This window comes from Elaeis guineensis, chromosome 8 (genome assembly GCF_000442705.2).
Source record: "Elaeis guineensis isolate ETL-2024a chromosome 8, EG11, whole genome shotgun sequence".
NCBI classification, from domain to species: Eukaryota; Viridiplantae; Streptophyta; class Magnoliopsida; order Arecales; family Arecaceae; genus Elaeis; species Elaeis guineensis.
In genome coordinates, this window is record NC_026000.2 from 1,226,958 (window position 1) to 1,240,724 (window position 13,767).

At 37.5% G+C, this 13,767-nt stretch overlaps 2 protein-coding genes across 16 annotated transcripts; both read right to left on the reverse strand.

Moving 5' to 3' along the window:
• Nucleotides 1-20: 20 nt before the first annotated feature.
• Nucleotides 21-8,052, reverse strand: LOC105050854 (ubiquitin-conjugating enzyme E2 22). Of its 12 annotated transcripts, none has more exons than XM_073262279.1 (9): nucleotides 7,840-7,936; nucleotides 7,252-7,326; nucleotides 5,783-5,969; nucleotides 4,950-5,094; nucleotides 4,432-4,576; nucleotides 4,263-4,340; nucleotides 4,049-4,161; nucleotides 3,650-3,753; nucleotides 21-418 (listed from the first exon to the last, which is right to left on the reverse strand). In XM_073262279.1, exons 4-9 carry the CDS (start codon nucleotides 4,953-4,955, stop codon nucleotides 127-129), a joined length of 738 nt encoding a protein of 245 aa, XP_073118380.1. In that variant the 5' UTR covers nucleotides 4,956-5,094; nucleotides 5,783-5,969; nucleotides 7,252-7,326; nucleotides 7,840-7,936; the 3' UTR covers nucleotides 21-126. The 12 variants fall into 12 exon arrangements, with proteins under 12 accessions (XP_073118380.1, XP_073118381.1, XP_010929344.2 ...); XM_073262280.1 differs by lacking the exon at nucleotides 7,840-7,936 and adding an exon at nucleotides 7,622-7,810; XM_010931042.4 differs by lacking the exon at nucleotides 5,783-5,969 and having other exon boundaries at nucleotides 4,950-5,033.
• Nucleotides 8,053-8,429: 377 nt separating this feature from the next.
• Nucleotides 8,430-12,606, reverse strand: LOC105050852 (transcription factor bHLH35). Of its 4 annotated transcripts, XM_029266314.2 has the most exons (6): nucleotides 12,286-12,579; nucleotides 11,649-11,814; nucleotides 11,272-11,508; nucleotides 10,924-11,094; nucleotides 10,571-10,622; nucleotides 8,430-8,907 (listed from the first exon to the last, which is right to left on the reverse strand). In XM_029266314.2, exons 1-5 carry the CDS (start codon nucleotides 12,486-12,488, stop codon nucleotides 10,596-10,598), a joined length of 804 nt encoding a protein of 267 aa, XP_029122147.1. In that variant the 5' UTR covers nucleotides 12,489-12,579; the 3' UTR covers nucleotides 8,430-8,907; nucleotides 10,571-10,595. The 4 variants fall into 4 exon arrangements, with proteins under 4 accessions (XP_029122147.1, XP_010929341.1, XP_010929340.1 ...); XM_010931039.3 differs by lacking the exon at nucleotides 10,571-10,622 and having other exon boundaries at nucleotides 12,415-12,606; XM_010931038.4 differs by lacking the exon at nucleotides 10,571-10,622 and having other exon boundaries at nucleotides 12,286-12,571.
• Between the last annotated feature and the right edge of the window lie 1,161 nt (nucleotides 12,607-13,767).

Here is a 13,767-nt window from a genome sequence, read left to right on the forward strand (position 1 = left end):
GGAGAAAACGATGCCAATCGTTCAAGCACAAATGTTGAAAGTTTTTCATTGCAACGTTGCAGGAATTAGGAACAAAGGTACAAGAACATTTATCAAAAACAATTTCCTGTTCTTGGTCCTCCATCCCTACAATCTCCTCAAGCTCTTTTTCCTTGCATCCATCCTCTTCTTATCCACGTGAGCTTTTACAGCCACCACTCCTTCCTTCCTCTGAATGGCTTGTGCCCTGACCGAGGGCTCTGTTGCTGAAACCACCACCACATTCTGGTCTTGGACGGTCAATGGATTAGGTGGCAGCAGTGCCCTGCCGCTGCAAACTGTATCCTTCTGATCAACATTTCGACCTGTGGTGGACTCCGATCTTACTCCTGTCTCAGGTTTGAGTTTTGGTTTGAGGGCATGGATACCAGTATATAACCTGAAACAGAGTCATTGCGAAGCCAACCATAAATACCTTCTCCATTCTGTGTGTTAACAATGATGAGCATCATGGTCATTATTAAATAACTTAAGCTTTAGATCATTGCTATCTATTATATGCTTAGTAAATCAAGGGAAAGAGATAACCGTATCAAATTTAAGAAAAGGATCACTACTGTCAAACAGAAGTTTTGAACACCCCATCAAAATATGTTGTGACCTGATACAGAAGCATAGGCATTAAGGAATTTTAAGAAAGGCTTCCATCTGATTTTGGTTTGTGCCAGTACCAGACTCCGAGGAGTGCAATAAATACAATGTATTGGCCCTTACAGTCTTGCCAACATAGATAAATATGTTACAAAATATTGGCTAATATGATGCCAACATACAGATGAAATATTCCAATCCTACTTTTTACTATCTCAAATATGTTTTAAATGGAAACATCAAAAGCAATGTCCAAAAACAGCGGTTTTCAATTTTACAATATCAGCTGAGATATTGTTTTCCGGGAAGTGAGGGGTGAAAACCACATCTGACAATGTTGGGACGGTGTCAACTTTTGTAGCAACACCAAGAGACTGCCAACTTGGCCAATTTTAGCTAAGCTTTTGACTTCTTGGTCCTGACATGTTGATCAAGATCTCGAAATATGCCATCTCAGCTGAAATAAACTGAGATCTCAATTCATTTTGGTGTCGGTTACCCAAGATTGCTGATATTCTCATCTTTCAAAAGCTTTGTTGTTAAGAAATTGAGGGTGTGATTGGTTCATCATCAGTGGCCAAAAGTGAGAGGAAATCTGATCACAAATACAATTTGTGTGTTTGGCTTGGTGGAAGCAGTCCCTGAAGTCCCCAACTTATGCCCTACCCTCTCCAAAAAGTGCTGAAGTAACTTGCATTGCAAGCAAAGTCGCTCCAGGAGACTAGCAACTTTCACTTCCAACCACATATGACATACCAACCATGACAAAATGCAAAGTTCTTCTCATTTGGTAAGGATAAGGGAAGAGAATCTTTCCTTTTTTTTGATGCAAATGGAGGAAGAAATTCTTCCCCCAATTTATAAGAGAACCTTTCCTCACTCCCAAAAATAACAGTTTGCTTAGTTATGTATTGCATTGCCTTCCATGCAATTATACATGGAATCACCAAATGAGTGGATCTTGCCTTGTGCCCACACTTCGCCTCTAGAAAAGGAACTCCTATCAATCTCCCAAAGAGATACACATGGACAAACTAAATTTTATAACACCCGGTCAAAAGGTGAAGGAACCATCACCACCTTCACAACGTGACACATAGCCTAAACCCAAGGAAGATGTGTGGAGTGAAAGTTTATTAGAGATTGAAACATCTAAACTTTCACCTTTTTTCTTTCTTGGAAAGAGTAACCACACCGACCAACCCGCCTCCCCCTCCCCTCCAAAAAAAAAAAAAACCTCTTATACAAAGAGATTGGGTAGCTAAATACCATATAAATAGATACAGATTCTATAAATTATTGAATATTCTTGATTTATTCATATGTACTTTTTTTCATTCACATGGTGACTCATCAAAGCTATTCATGCAAACATCAAGTTTTAAAACTGTTCACAAATTATGCATATGACTAAACCCAAGCAAGATGAGATGGGTAGAGTGAAAGCTTATTAGAAATTGAAACATGAAAACTTTCATCTTTTTTCTTTCTAGTGAGAGAAGGAAAAACTCACCCCCCCACCCCCACAACCGCCCCCTTTCGGAAAAAAAGATCAAGTAGCTCGACATAAATAGATACAGATTCCATAGATTATTGAATATTCTTGATTTATTCATGTACTTTTCCTTGACATGGTGATTCATCAAGCTATTCATGCAAACAAATCAAATTTTATGATAGTTCACAAATTATGCATGACTAACTCAAGAATCATATATGAATTACAAATTAATGCTAGTTGGTGCTTTCTTACAAGTGTGCACAAGCCCCCCCCCCCCCCCCGTTTTCACATGAATAAAAATTGTAAAAGTATCAATAATATTTCCATTTTTTAATATTTTTTAGTTTTTAATTATTCAAAGTTATTCTAAATTGTTGGTGTGTCCACATAAATGCATGTATATGCAAGTATAGCTGGTTAAAAATGGATCATCAAATATTTTATTTAAATGGAAAGTCAATATATCTAACAAATTATTTCTGATGACTTACATCAGAATAGTGCAAGTTAATGAATGTTACTTAGGGATTAAGAAAGTAAGGTTCACTAGGATTAAGTGATTGGAGCTTTCAGTTATCTTGATAGGAACCTAATATCCATATTTTCCATCTTAGCAAATTATTTTTTTTCCAAAAAGGAACCATGATGTTTATTATAGTATATTTATTGTACGACCAACCAATTACTTGAAATGAAATGCAAGTTTCAAATAAGAAAACTTTTAACCAAAAAAAAGGGTTTATAGATTTCGCATAATTAACATGTGTGAATATGATAATATTTTTCATGAATTATTAGAACCCATTGATTTACACTTTTCAAAGATCTTTACTTTCTATTACGAAGCCAATAATGGAAACACCTTAAAAGGAATCTGAAGAATTTTCTGTTGGTCTATTGAATAACATACAATTATGCATAGACAAAGAAGGAAAAAGAGTATATGAAAAAATGAAAAAGTGCTTTTGTTATTGTGGAATAAGAAACCTTCATATCTAAATGCATATATTTAATTTATTCAGAGCTATTAGAGCGAGATCCACTTTTCAGGGAATATAGTCAAAGCAATAACAAAAATACTTCTAGTGTTCAACATCTTTCACAATCCCTAGAGAGATAGTTCTCTAATAGATCAAGGGATAAGTAATTCGACTCATTCACATACAGATCATGAATGTTTGGAATCCATATTATGCAAGAGATATTGCTTTTGCTAATTGGAATTGAAGGGTTATATCAAATTGGTCTATTTTCAACATCATAATATAGCACATTCGTCATCGTTAGCAGCTACGTATCAAGGTCTGGTCAATATCGTCAACTTTCCGGACTTTGTCCACATATTCTGTATCATTACCTTTAGTTGAACACTAGAAGAGAGTAATTGAAGCAATAGAAGAGTGATACAGGACTATTTTCTACTATGTTATTGACTATTTGAAGAATCATGATTGCCATGCATAATATTTCAATTAATGAAATAAAATATGAAAAATAATTGTTAAAAAAGGAGCTGACCTGGCGTGCCTTGCATACTCCTCATAATCTTCTAGCAACATCTTCCCAGCCTGTTCATTCAGTGCAGATTCAGGGAATGGTTCAATCAGCAGACATCTGATAACCTGTCATTAGCATAGATGTGCACTCAATTATGTTAGAACTTCCACACACAAAGATGAAAGATTTGCCACTTGAAAGACCTAATCGCCGAAATTACTAAAATATGTTTATCTTTGTCAAACTGAGTCGACTGCTAAAAGACCATTAAATACAAAAGTTATATATTTGACAAGAAACCCAGAATAAGGGAAAAAATTATAGATCCTAATGGCATTCCTCAAGGTCCAAATTTGACTGAATGGAGGCAATTTTAAGAAAGCCATCTTGTTGCGGAAAGACACCAAATTGAGAACTTACAGTAAGAACATGCCGCAATCCAAGACTTGGAGTCCAATCCTTTTTAAGTGTGTTCACACAAATTTCACCATTTGTTGCAATATTTGGGTGAAAGATTTTTGTCATGAAGTAACCTATAAAAATGTGTAGCAGAGATGAAACTAACGTTCCATTTTTTATGAGAAAGGTCATGCAATAAACTAAAACTGTCTTATATCCAGTATAGAAGGCATACCTTTGGGAGGTGAACAAGGAAAGTCATGAGATAATAACAACCTCATGCGGAAAATACCATTCTCATATGGAGTTCCGGCTAGAATGTTCAGATACATAAACAACTCGTCAATCATGATATCAAAAGCCTGAGGGTGTAAGAAACAATTCAGTTCATGGTTGTGACCTACCAGGGCCTTCAATATCAGCATATATTGTGGAAAAGCCATCATCATTTACAATAACCTTAATGCCTTCTGGTGGTGTTTCATTGAGATTCTTGAGCTCCTTAGCAAGCTGTTTGATGACATTGGGTGGTAGATTTTCATTTGCTGCCTGTCAAAAGAAACAGACTATCTAAGTGCCACTAGAACAGAGTGACATATGGCTAAGGTAAAATATACAAAGTCTAAGAGGACTCAAATATGCAATGCCTTTGCATGTCTACCTATTGTGTACTTTTCTATGAGTAATATATAATGAAAAGAGAAGCATAAAACATGGGTCAGTGATTAAAATAAAGACTTTCAAGGGCAAGATATTTAGATAAATATATAGATTGAGTGCATTCACTTCCACGTATAAAAAAATTACATAAGCTATAGTTAAGGCCTTACGCAATCGATCGGATTATATAGATATCCCTTCAACACAACATAGGTCATCGATTGAAAAATAGTTAAAGTGAAACACCAAAGTGTATATTTACCATCATCCCAGGGAATCTCTAGGGGAGACTATCTTTTGGCCGCCAAAGAAGTTCCTACCAGGTCTGACAATATTACTTGTAGCACTGCCAATGTTTCAGTAGTTATTATTGCTGAATGATCTCCAAGTAAATAAGATCACATAGCCTGCATTAATATAAAATAAGCAACTATAAAAAATTTATTATGTCTAGCCAGTATTGTTATCTTCAGAGCAAAAAGATGATAGCAATAACACCAAACTCTCAAAAAATTTTCAAGGTTCAAGAGTGTAAAGAAAGACAATAGCAAAAACACCAACACTTAAAAAAGTTTTAAGGTCCAAGATTGTGAAGAAAAAGATGCCATCGGAATATGAAACATCGTATCTTTAACATCCTAACACCATTATGCCAGCCAAACACCCATATATACAAGAACAGATTGCCAAGGCATGGAACTGAAAAGAAGTCCTAAACAGAACAGAGAGAATTACAAGCAACATGTGAAAGTATGCTCTCTCTCTCTCTCTCTCTCTCTCTCTCTCACACGCACACACTCTCAGAGTCACACACACAGATCATAAGCAAGCATGACCCCAATGAAAAAAGTTCTAAATGATATATAGAGAATAGATGAAACACAAGATGATTAAAGGAATTCTTTCTACCAACAGTCATCATCTGTCCAACAATACAAGGGCAACTTAACCAACACAACACAGCCACCAAGATATGAGCTACAGGTGCCTCATTTACTAGCAGATAATTCAGAGGCTTGCAAGTCCTTCATGCATTCTAAGAGCAAAAGACCACCAACAAAGTTATCGGGTAGCCCATATTGCAGTAAAGCTTACCCTGCATGTTGAAAAAGCAATCAGTTTCAACAACCTGACTGAGAAGGTTTAAAATTTATTTTTTGTTCCAGCATACTTATGAGCTGCCATTCCTTAGAATTATCCAACATATGCCTTTAACAGCAGCAGAAGATTAGCATGAAGAACAGAACAACTTCCAATTAATACATTCAACTGTCAAAAATACCTGGGAAAATGAGCAAGCAGAGAGTTACCTATCAAGAAAAAAGGGGGAACAAAAATGGAGGACATTATTGGGATTTCAACAACCATCAACATAGATGCAGAAACCAACAAGGCTTCTATAGTTGTTGGTTGCATTCATTTTCATGAAACATTATCAAATCCAGGTAGGCATACAATCATTTTACTAGAACTCATCCAGAAACTCACAAGACCCTTCTCTTATACCATATCTTATTCTCTGAATCATTACTGTGTTCTCAGAAGCATGCAATCATTGCGAGCTACATTATGTTTTTGACTTGCAAAAAAATAAGAAAAGAACAAGCTATGATAACTAAGCTCATCAACTTAGAAGGCATCGAGTCAATCTAATTTCTACTTTATTAAAGCCTACCGGCCAAACCCATGGACCTCTCTGCAAAATTGATTTAGATATAATTGTCAAGTCTTCACAATAACATGCATATTTTTAAAAAACATGCATAAGACTTCCTGAGTTTGAGTATAATGATACTTAAAACCTCCAATTCCAGCAATGTCAGATGATAGAACATTAACAATCATTGGGCAATTGCCCTAGACATAATATTAGGCATAAACAACAACGAAAAATGAAACAAACATTACCAACTAACACTTAATTTAGGAAAAAATAATATGCAGCCCTTTACAAGAAGGTTAGGAGAAATCATAAAAGAGAAGAATATATCTAGTATTAGTAGAAACCCTAAATCACAAGTATAATGAAGAAACATCAAAGCCTGAAATTTCAAGTATGTGAACCGTTACATCAAAGGAACAAACATTTGCTCAGTGAAACCATAAGGAAAATACTAAAATCAATAATTGTACACAAATTTACTGGATTGAAATCTATATGCCTAAAACAAAGAAAACTACGGAAGACCAACTCTCTTCTAAGATCTCAGTAGAATCAATCTTCGACAAGAACTATGCAACAACAGCACCCCCCCAGTTTCTGCAACCTCGCCTTGTAAAAGATAAATTAAAAATTTGAGAAAAAAGTCGGTGGAATTTGTGATGATAGGTTGATGGTTCATGGGTGACCCCCTGGGAAGTCCTCGTGTTGCACCCCTTAAAAAGTCATCGAAAAAAAAAAAAAAAGACATAGGTTGATAGTCCATCAATAAAAGCCCCACTAGAGAGTGTCCGCGTGAGTTGCATATCAATATTTATTGTATCTAGTGACAAGAAGACAACAAGAACGTAGAAATGAAATCTCAGCAGAGAAGAGATAGAAACAAAAGATTAGTCGAAAGTACCATAATGAAAGAGAATTAACAAAATCAGAAGCAAAACCACAACGTGCTTTTGAGAGAGGGAACACCAACTTGTTCCTGCGTAGAAAAAGAAATGGCAAAGGACATCATGAATTGAGTGAATACTAAGAACACAATGCTTGAAAAGTTGCATCGGATGGGCGAGAATTTAACCCCCCCAAAAAAAAAGGATGTTCAAGGAATTGCAGATACAGAAAGTGGGAAAACGATAAAAAAATCAACGGATTAGATCATAACAGTAAAAAAAAAAGATGGTACCTTTTCAAGGATGTTCAAGAATTTGCAGATAAAGAAGGACGTAAAACCATAAAACATCAACAGATTATATCATAGCGGCAAAAAAGAATGGTACCTTTTCGAATCATACGTTCAAGAAAACAAATAGAATAAAGAAAAAGGAGGAAGAATCAGATTGAGAACCAAGAATTGCCTAAGATCCCAACAGCATGGGGAACCCTACAAAACCCTAAACAAAAAAGGAACTAAAGGAACAGATAAAGCTCAGGTTTTGGGATCCATTAACAAGAAATAAGAAAGAAATCGAGTAAGAAGGAAGAAGGGATCCCTCACCTTGAGAGGCAAGTGAAGCAACCTCCAGAGATTTCGATTTCGACTCCTCTCGATCCACTGGGGGGGGGGGGGGTGTGGGGGAATCGTATGATTGGGGGAAACAAACAGAAGAAGAGGGGCCAAGATATTACAGTGACGTGGCGACTTTCGAGGGGTTGAGTTACTTATAGCGGTGGACGCCTCTGGACACCGGATCATTCGGTTTAATTTATATGACGAAAATACACCTGCGCTCTTAGGTCAATGGCATTTCTCATTCCCAGTCTATCCGGGTTTACTTGAGGACTATTTCGTAATTTACGGTTCTCTCTTCCGAAGTCGGGCGGGTGATATCCAATAATTCCGAGTGACGGAACTACCCTCGTCTTAATTCGCTAATTAGCGACTAACCCTCCTTTTCTCAGTGGGTAAGGGAGGCTTGTCTGCTACCCTCAAGAATGGACCGCTGCGTCGCGCAAGCGGCCCACGTGGGATACGTGGGCGGTTTCGCCGACGCGGATTCGCGGACCGTTGCTGCTGCCAGCTGGCATGGCAGAGCAAAAATTTCTTTTCCTTAAAAATTTCTGTGTTTCAGTACAAGGGAGCAACCACCAGCTGATTAAATATTTTCATTGTTAATAATTTCATTAATAACTATCCATTTTACTAATTATGGATAGGGTATTCTTTATTAATAAAATTGGGGAAGGTTTCTTCAATCCTTTCTCCATTTACATTAAAAAAAAAAAAGGGACAAAGTTACTGCCACACCAACCCGTTACAGATAATATTGAAAACGGAAATTTACCGAACTCGTATTACATTTATCCTTCTTTTAACAACAGCCTTCCGCACACCACGAAGGCAGGAGAAACAGGATTAACCAGATAGCAGTACAGAAACCATTCCTTTGCTTACAATAAGAAAAGAAGGTCAAAGAGGGCTACAGAAGCATTGATAGCTTCAGTGGATCCCCTCCACTAACTATAGCTAGTAACTCATTGAACTCCCGGGGCTTCTGGAGCCATCAAGTTCGGCAATGGCGCCCTGTATCTTCATCTTCAATTGAGCACTACCCATCTCATCAGTCTGCACACAAATAATTTGTTTAAATTAGCTAATTTATGGGAAGGATGCGGGTAGAATACAGTTCAAATGTTCAATAAAGCACTAATATCAAAGAGCAGATAGAAGAAGAAATCTTTCAAGTAATTAATATGACATAATATGGCTAGCACTGTGGTGATATGTTTCTTAGTGCAATAAACACCCCCTCCTCCTTTTATTTTTTTTTTTTTTTGGCCCCTGTTGGGGGACAAAAGAAGAATTGTGCAAAGCAGTCCAGGGACTTTGCTGAGTCTGGAATTCTTGACATCCCTCCCACTTGCTCAATCTTTTTGAAGCAAACGAAAACGTCCTTGTCAAGATACTATCGAGCATTTAGTACGGTGTAAAGTATAAGCATAGTTACATAAGTCCAGGAAGTAGCAGCAATATTTTAGGGGAATTTGAACATCATAAAGCCATGGCAAGTTAACCATCAGCATGATAGAATTAATAACGACAATCTAAAACAATCAGGGAGGAGGAAAAACAGCACCTTTGTACTAGTTCACGCAAAGACAACTAGTAGAGGAGATGCAATAACAAAAGTAATCAACAACTAATACCAATTTTTTAAACCTATGGTTTCACATCTTGTCATGGTACTTGTGAATTATGAACAGCTAATAAATGGTTAAATCATGTAGAAACATGCACCTGAAAATTTTGTTAGTAGCTTCATGTATGTGGGGATTATCGTCATTTTCTGTCAAAGAACTCAATTGGGAAATTAGCTTTCAATTCTTAAATTAAAAATCATTACCGCGCAAAAGAAAAATATTAATAGATGGACACCGGTACTTCTGATGGGGCTCATCTGTTTTGAAGTGGAAAGAAACCTTTTTTTTTTTTTTTTTTTTATCAAACTACATAATGAAATCAATTATTTGAGTAAGTTGTTAAAGTTTGTAAAAGAATTCCTTTGTAATGGGGCTTACGTCTCTCAACAAAACAACAAAAACGCATGTTGACTATATTGTCACATTATATCATCCCTCCTTGATAATGATGTTCTCACCGATTGAATTAAAATCACATGATAGATTACACACCAATGTATACCTACCATTGTATACTAACAATCTAGATATGGAATAAATTTAACAAAGTGCCCGTGAGTCAGATGATGCGACAGATGACAGATAAAGCAGATTCCATCTTTGTATCATTTCAATGTCCAAGTAATCCAACAAGTTTCTGACAGTCCTTTTCAATCATGTGCGAATTGTGCTGGGCATAGGAGCAGGCCATGTAACAAACAAGCAGAACAATGCAAAAAGAATTTAATAAGCCAAGTTAGACGCATGCCAATAAACTTGTTGGCTTCTGAATTGGTGGAACGATACTTCACCGCGTGTCCAAAATTGCAGTCTAGATCACAAAAGGAGTAAATTAACAAAAACATGCGACAGGGTAGCTTTTAAACAATTTGGTTTCAAACGTGCTGGATCGGGAATAAAATACAGAGAGAAAGAGAGAGCATGTGAAGAAGAAGCTAAATATTGTGGGGAGAAGCCAAGCAGCCGAATCAGTTCTGATCCTTCAATGTCGCCTTCAAACAAAACTCAACACTTTAAACATGGGCTGTTTCTACCAAAAAAAAAAAAACAAGGGCTGAAAGGACCACTGAAGAACAAAAATAACTAACCTCCAGGGGACAGGGGTTGTATCTTTCATTGAAAAGACTCGTAAATCCACCACTGTATCGCACAACAATCACTTTAAGATCTGTGCAGCGGATGAATGAATGAAATTCGAAGTGCTTTGAGATCTATATGGGGTGCAATCCAACGGCCAAGTGGTTTGCCTTTTTTTTCCCCTTGAGAAAAGTTTCTAGAGGAAGTTAGGTGTCATATTGGCCGGAACAAAGACAAGTCAGCCAGTTCGTCAATAGTCAACAAAGTCAGCCAGCTGGTCAATAGTATGACCTCAGCAGGTGATGCCACACACACGGAGAGAGAGAGAGAGAGAGAGAGAGAGAGAGAGAGAGAGAGAGGATACCTCAACAAACAGAGTGTGCAAGAGGCTCCCAGAGACAGAGGTGATGTTGGCTGTGATGATTTTGAGGTTGAGAGAGTCAAAAACCTCACACATCCTGATCATGGTATCCCTCTTCCTATTGCAAGTGATGCTTACAACCAAAGTCTTGTCACCCACTTCACAAACTTTAAGCTGCATACAACCCCAAATTAAAAAAATAAATAAATAAATATATATATATATCAATTTATAATAACAAATTCAAAAAAAACTGTTTCACCTTCTCATTCCCTCCAAGAACACTCTTTTAAGTCCAAAAAAAAAAAAAAAAAACAGAGCGTCGAAATTGACGGGAGAAAGAGAGCTTACGTCCATTAGTTCGATGGATGCCGAGCTCGGGGATCCAGGAGCCAAGGGTGAGCCTCGTGAAGATCTCTTCTTCTTCCTTTGCGTGAAGTTGACGTCATCACGCTCGGTGTCACCGATTGGTGCTTGCTCTTCTTTCACCGTCTCGAGCTCAGATATCTCTGCTTGCATCCTCCTTTCTTGCTCTTGGAGCTCCTGGATGTAGTCTATTGCGTCTTTGATGATCGACGCCTTGTCCATCTATAGCCAACAAGTCCACCAATTAATAAGAAACGGATAGACCACGATTGGATCAAATTCAGTAACTTTCCATGAAGATTGGAATCAGTGAAAACATTTTTTTTATATATGAATCTATATGTTCGTCGGGATCAAGTAACCTTAGTAATGTTGGGGACGACACTTCGGAGGGCATAAAGCCTTTCGTTTAGCTTCCTTCGCCGGTTCCTCTCCATGACGATGTTCTTCGCGGCTGTAGAGGACGCAGCATTTTCGGGGGAGCTCGAATCATAGTAGCCAGAGAGAGCCTCATCCAATCCCCAACCGCTTCAATTTGAAAGAATATCATGAGTCAGATCACTAGCAGGGGATGAAAAGGAGAAAGGAAGACAGAGTAAAGATATTCAAATAGGAAAAAAAGAGGAAGAACGTAAAATGACTCGAACGATTCCATCAATTGAGAGTATGAACGCAGCCAAAGAAAACCGCAAACAAGAGCAAGACAAGATGGGATGTCCCGAAAGCAAGAATTCCAACCTTTCGACCCAAAAGATATAAAAATACCCGGACTTATCGCCTCATTTCCGATGGAGAGTGACCTACTTGTAACCTATTCAATATCCAAAACAAGGTATATAACTGTGACTCACAAAAAAAAAAAAAAAAAAGAAAAAGAAAAATCCTCTGTGAACTCGGAAAACCATACAAGCCAAATATAAACCTAGCCAACTGAAATACTAGAGACCAAATCAAAAGTCACCCAAATCTAAAAGCTCCTTGCAGTCCTGAATCCAATACCATGAGAAGCAATATGACAGCTTAATGGCCTGTTGTTTTGATGACCGATAGAAAGGTGGGGGAGTGGGCCGTGGAAAGAAGGCGTGAAGGATGGTATATATGGTATAACTATGGAGGGAGAGGGAGAACCTGTCGAGCTCCTCGGACTCAAAAAAGCGCTTGGTTTCCCAGTAGAAGTTGTATTCGGCTTCCATGTCATCCATCTCGTTGCTATGTTGCTTTGTTTTGGTCTGGTGGCAAGAAGCGAGCTGGAGCTGAGGAGGAACTCGGCTGGCGTCCGCTCCTCTATATAGACAGCTAGAGCGCAGGGAAAGGGCGTGGGAAATAAAGATAAAAGAAATAAACGAAGGAAAAAGGGTGAGGGCGTCCCCCCCACCCCCCTTTCGCTTCCTATTGTGTATGGGAGGGGCCAAGGGATTGGGATGGGGGACCCGGGAACGGGATGGGTCTACAAGTCCGCGTGAGACTAGCCAACTAACACGTGTATAATAAAACTTGTGCTTTTCGTGACACGATATCACGTGGGTCCTCCTTTATTTGGACTTTCTCGTAGTTGGTTTTCATTAAAAAAGGATCTAGGACTTTGTGTTTGTTTTTTATTCCTGCCCACCTGTACTAGACTGAGTAATAACGCCGTTCTAGCTGCCTCCATCTTCTAGATTTTTTTTTTTTATATATATTTTTGTGTGCATCTGCCATACCGCGATCGAAATCGTTTTTAATATATTTATTTAAAAAGACGTATTCGGATACTTTAAGTTTTTAAGGTTTCATTTTTTTTTTTTTTTTTTTTTTTGCTAAAAAGAACGGGAGTTGGAGAGGGGCTCTCTAAATTTTTCTTTTTTACTAAAAAAATGCATCTACCTCATGTGAACGTGATCATAGAGCCTCCTCTCCACCATATAGATGAATTCAATGAATGAGTACGTCATCCTAATACTATCAAAGACCAACGGATCAGATGTCTCTGGTATCCATCGTGATTCGAATTCGGATCACTTCGTTGAAATAGGTGGGATGCCATCTCAATGACCATTTTCTTTAAGTTTTTGCGAGGTGGATTGTACAGAAACAAGATTCAAATGGAGTAACAACAACAATATATGCTATTTTAAAATATTATATCTATGTATGTATGTATATGATAAAATATGTTATCTTGGTGTCGAATTTTGTATTAATGCCAATCCATTATTATACCAATATATCTAATACAGAGGTCATTTGGACATATCCACACTCGATATGCACCTTATACTGCATATTAATTCAATATCAATATAGTGCATATTAGTATTGGGGGTACAATATTCTTTGAATAACAATAATAAGACAACAATATCGCTAGTTATTATTTTCTTTTATTTGGTACCCTTATTTTTGGAGAGTTTTGAATTTTGTTTGAATTTAAAAGCACCATTTAAAACTTTGGAGGCAATGTTGTCCTTTAGGTGGCATTTGCTGATCCAAATTAATGGGATC

What these genes read in the sequence shown, in the direction of transcription:
- LOC105050854 (XM_073262278.1), bottom strand. Translation starts at nt 8,037, where the DNA reads ATGATCCGGTGTCCAGAGGCGTCCACCGCTATAAGTAACTCAACCCCT. An exon ending in TGCTTCACTTGCCTCTCAAG is followed by an intron (nt 4,577 to 7,839) that starts GTGAGGGATCCC and finishes TTCTTTTGACAG; the next exon opens with GCAGCAAATGAAAATCTACC. An exon ending in GAGTATGCAAGGCACGCCAG is followed by an intron (nt 419 to 3,649) that starts GTCAGCTCCTTT and finishes ACTCTGTTTCAG; the next exon opens with GTTATATACTGGTATCCATG.
- LOC105050852 (XM_010931038.4), bottom strand. Translation starts at nt 12,488, where the DNA reads ATGGATGACATGGAAGCCGAATACAACTTCTACTGGGAAACCAAGCGC. An exon ending in TCGTCCCCAACATTACTAAG is followed by an intron (nt 11,509 to 11,648) that starts GTTACTTGATCC and finishes TGTTGGCTATAG; the next exon opens with ATGGACAAGGCGTCGATCAT. An exon ending in TGCACACTCTGTTTGTTGAG is followed by an intron (nt 8,908 to 10,923) that starts GTATCCTCTCTC and finishes ATTTGTGTGCAG; the next exon opens with ACTGATGAGATGGGTAGTGC.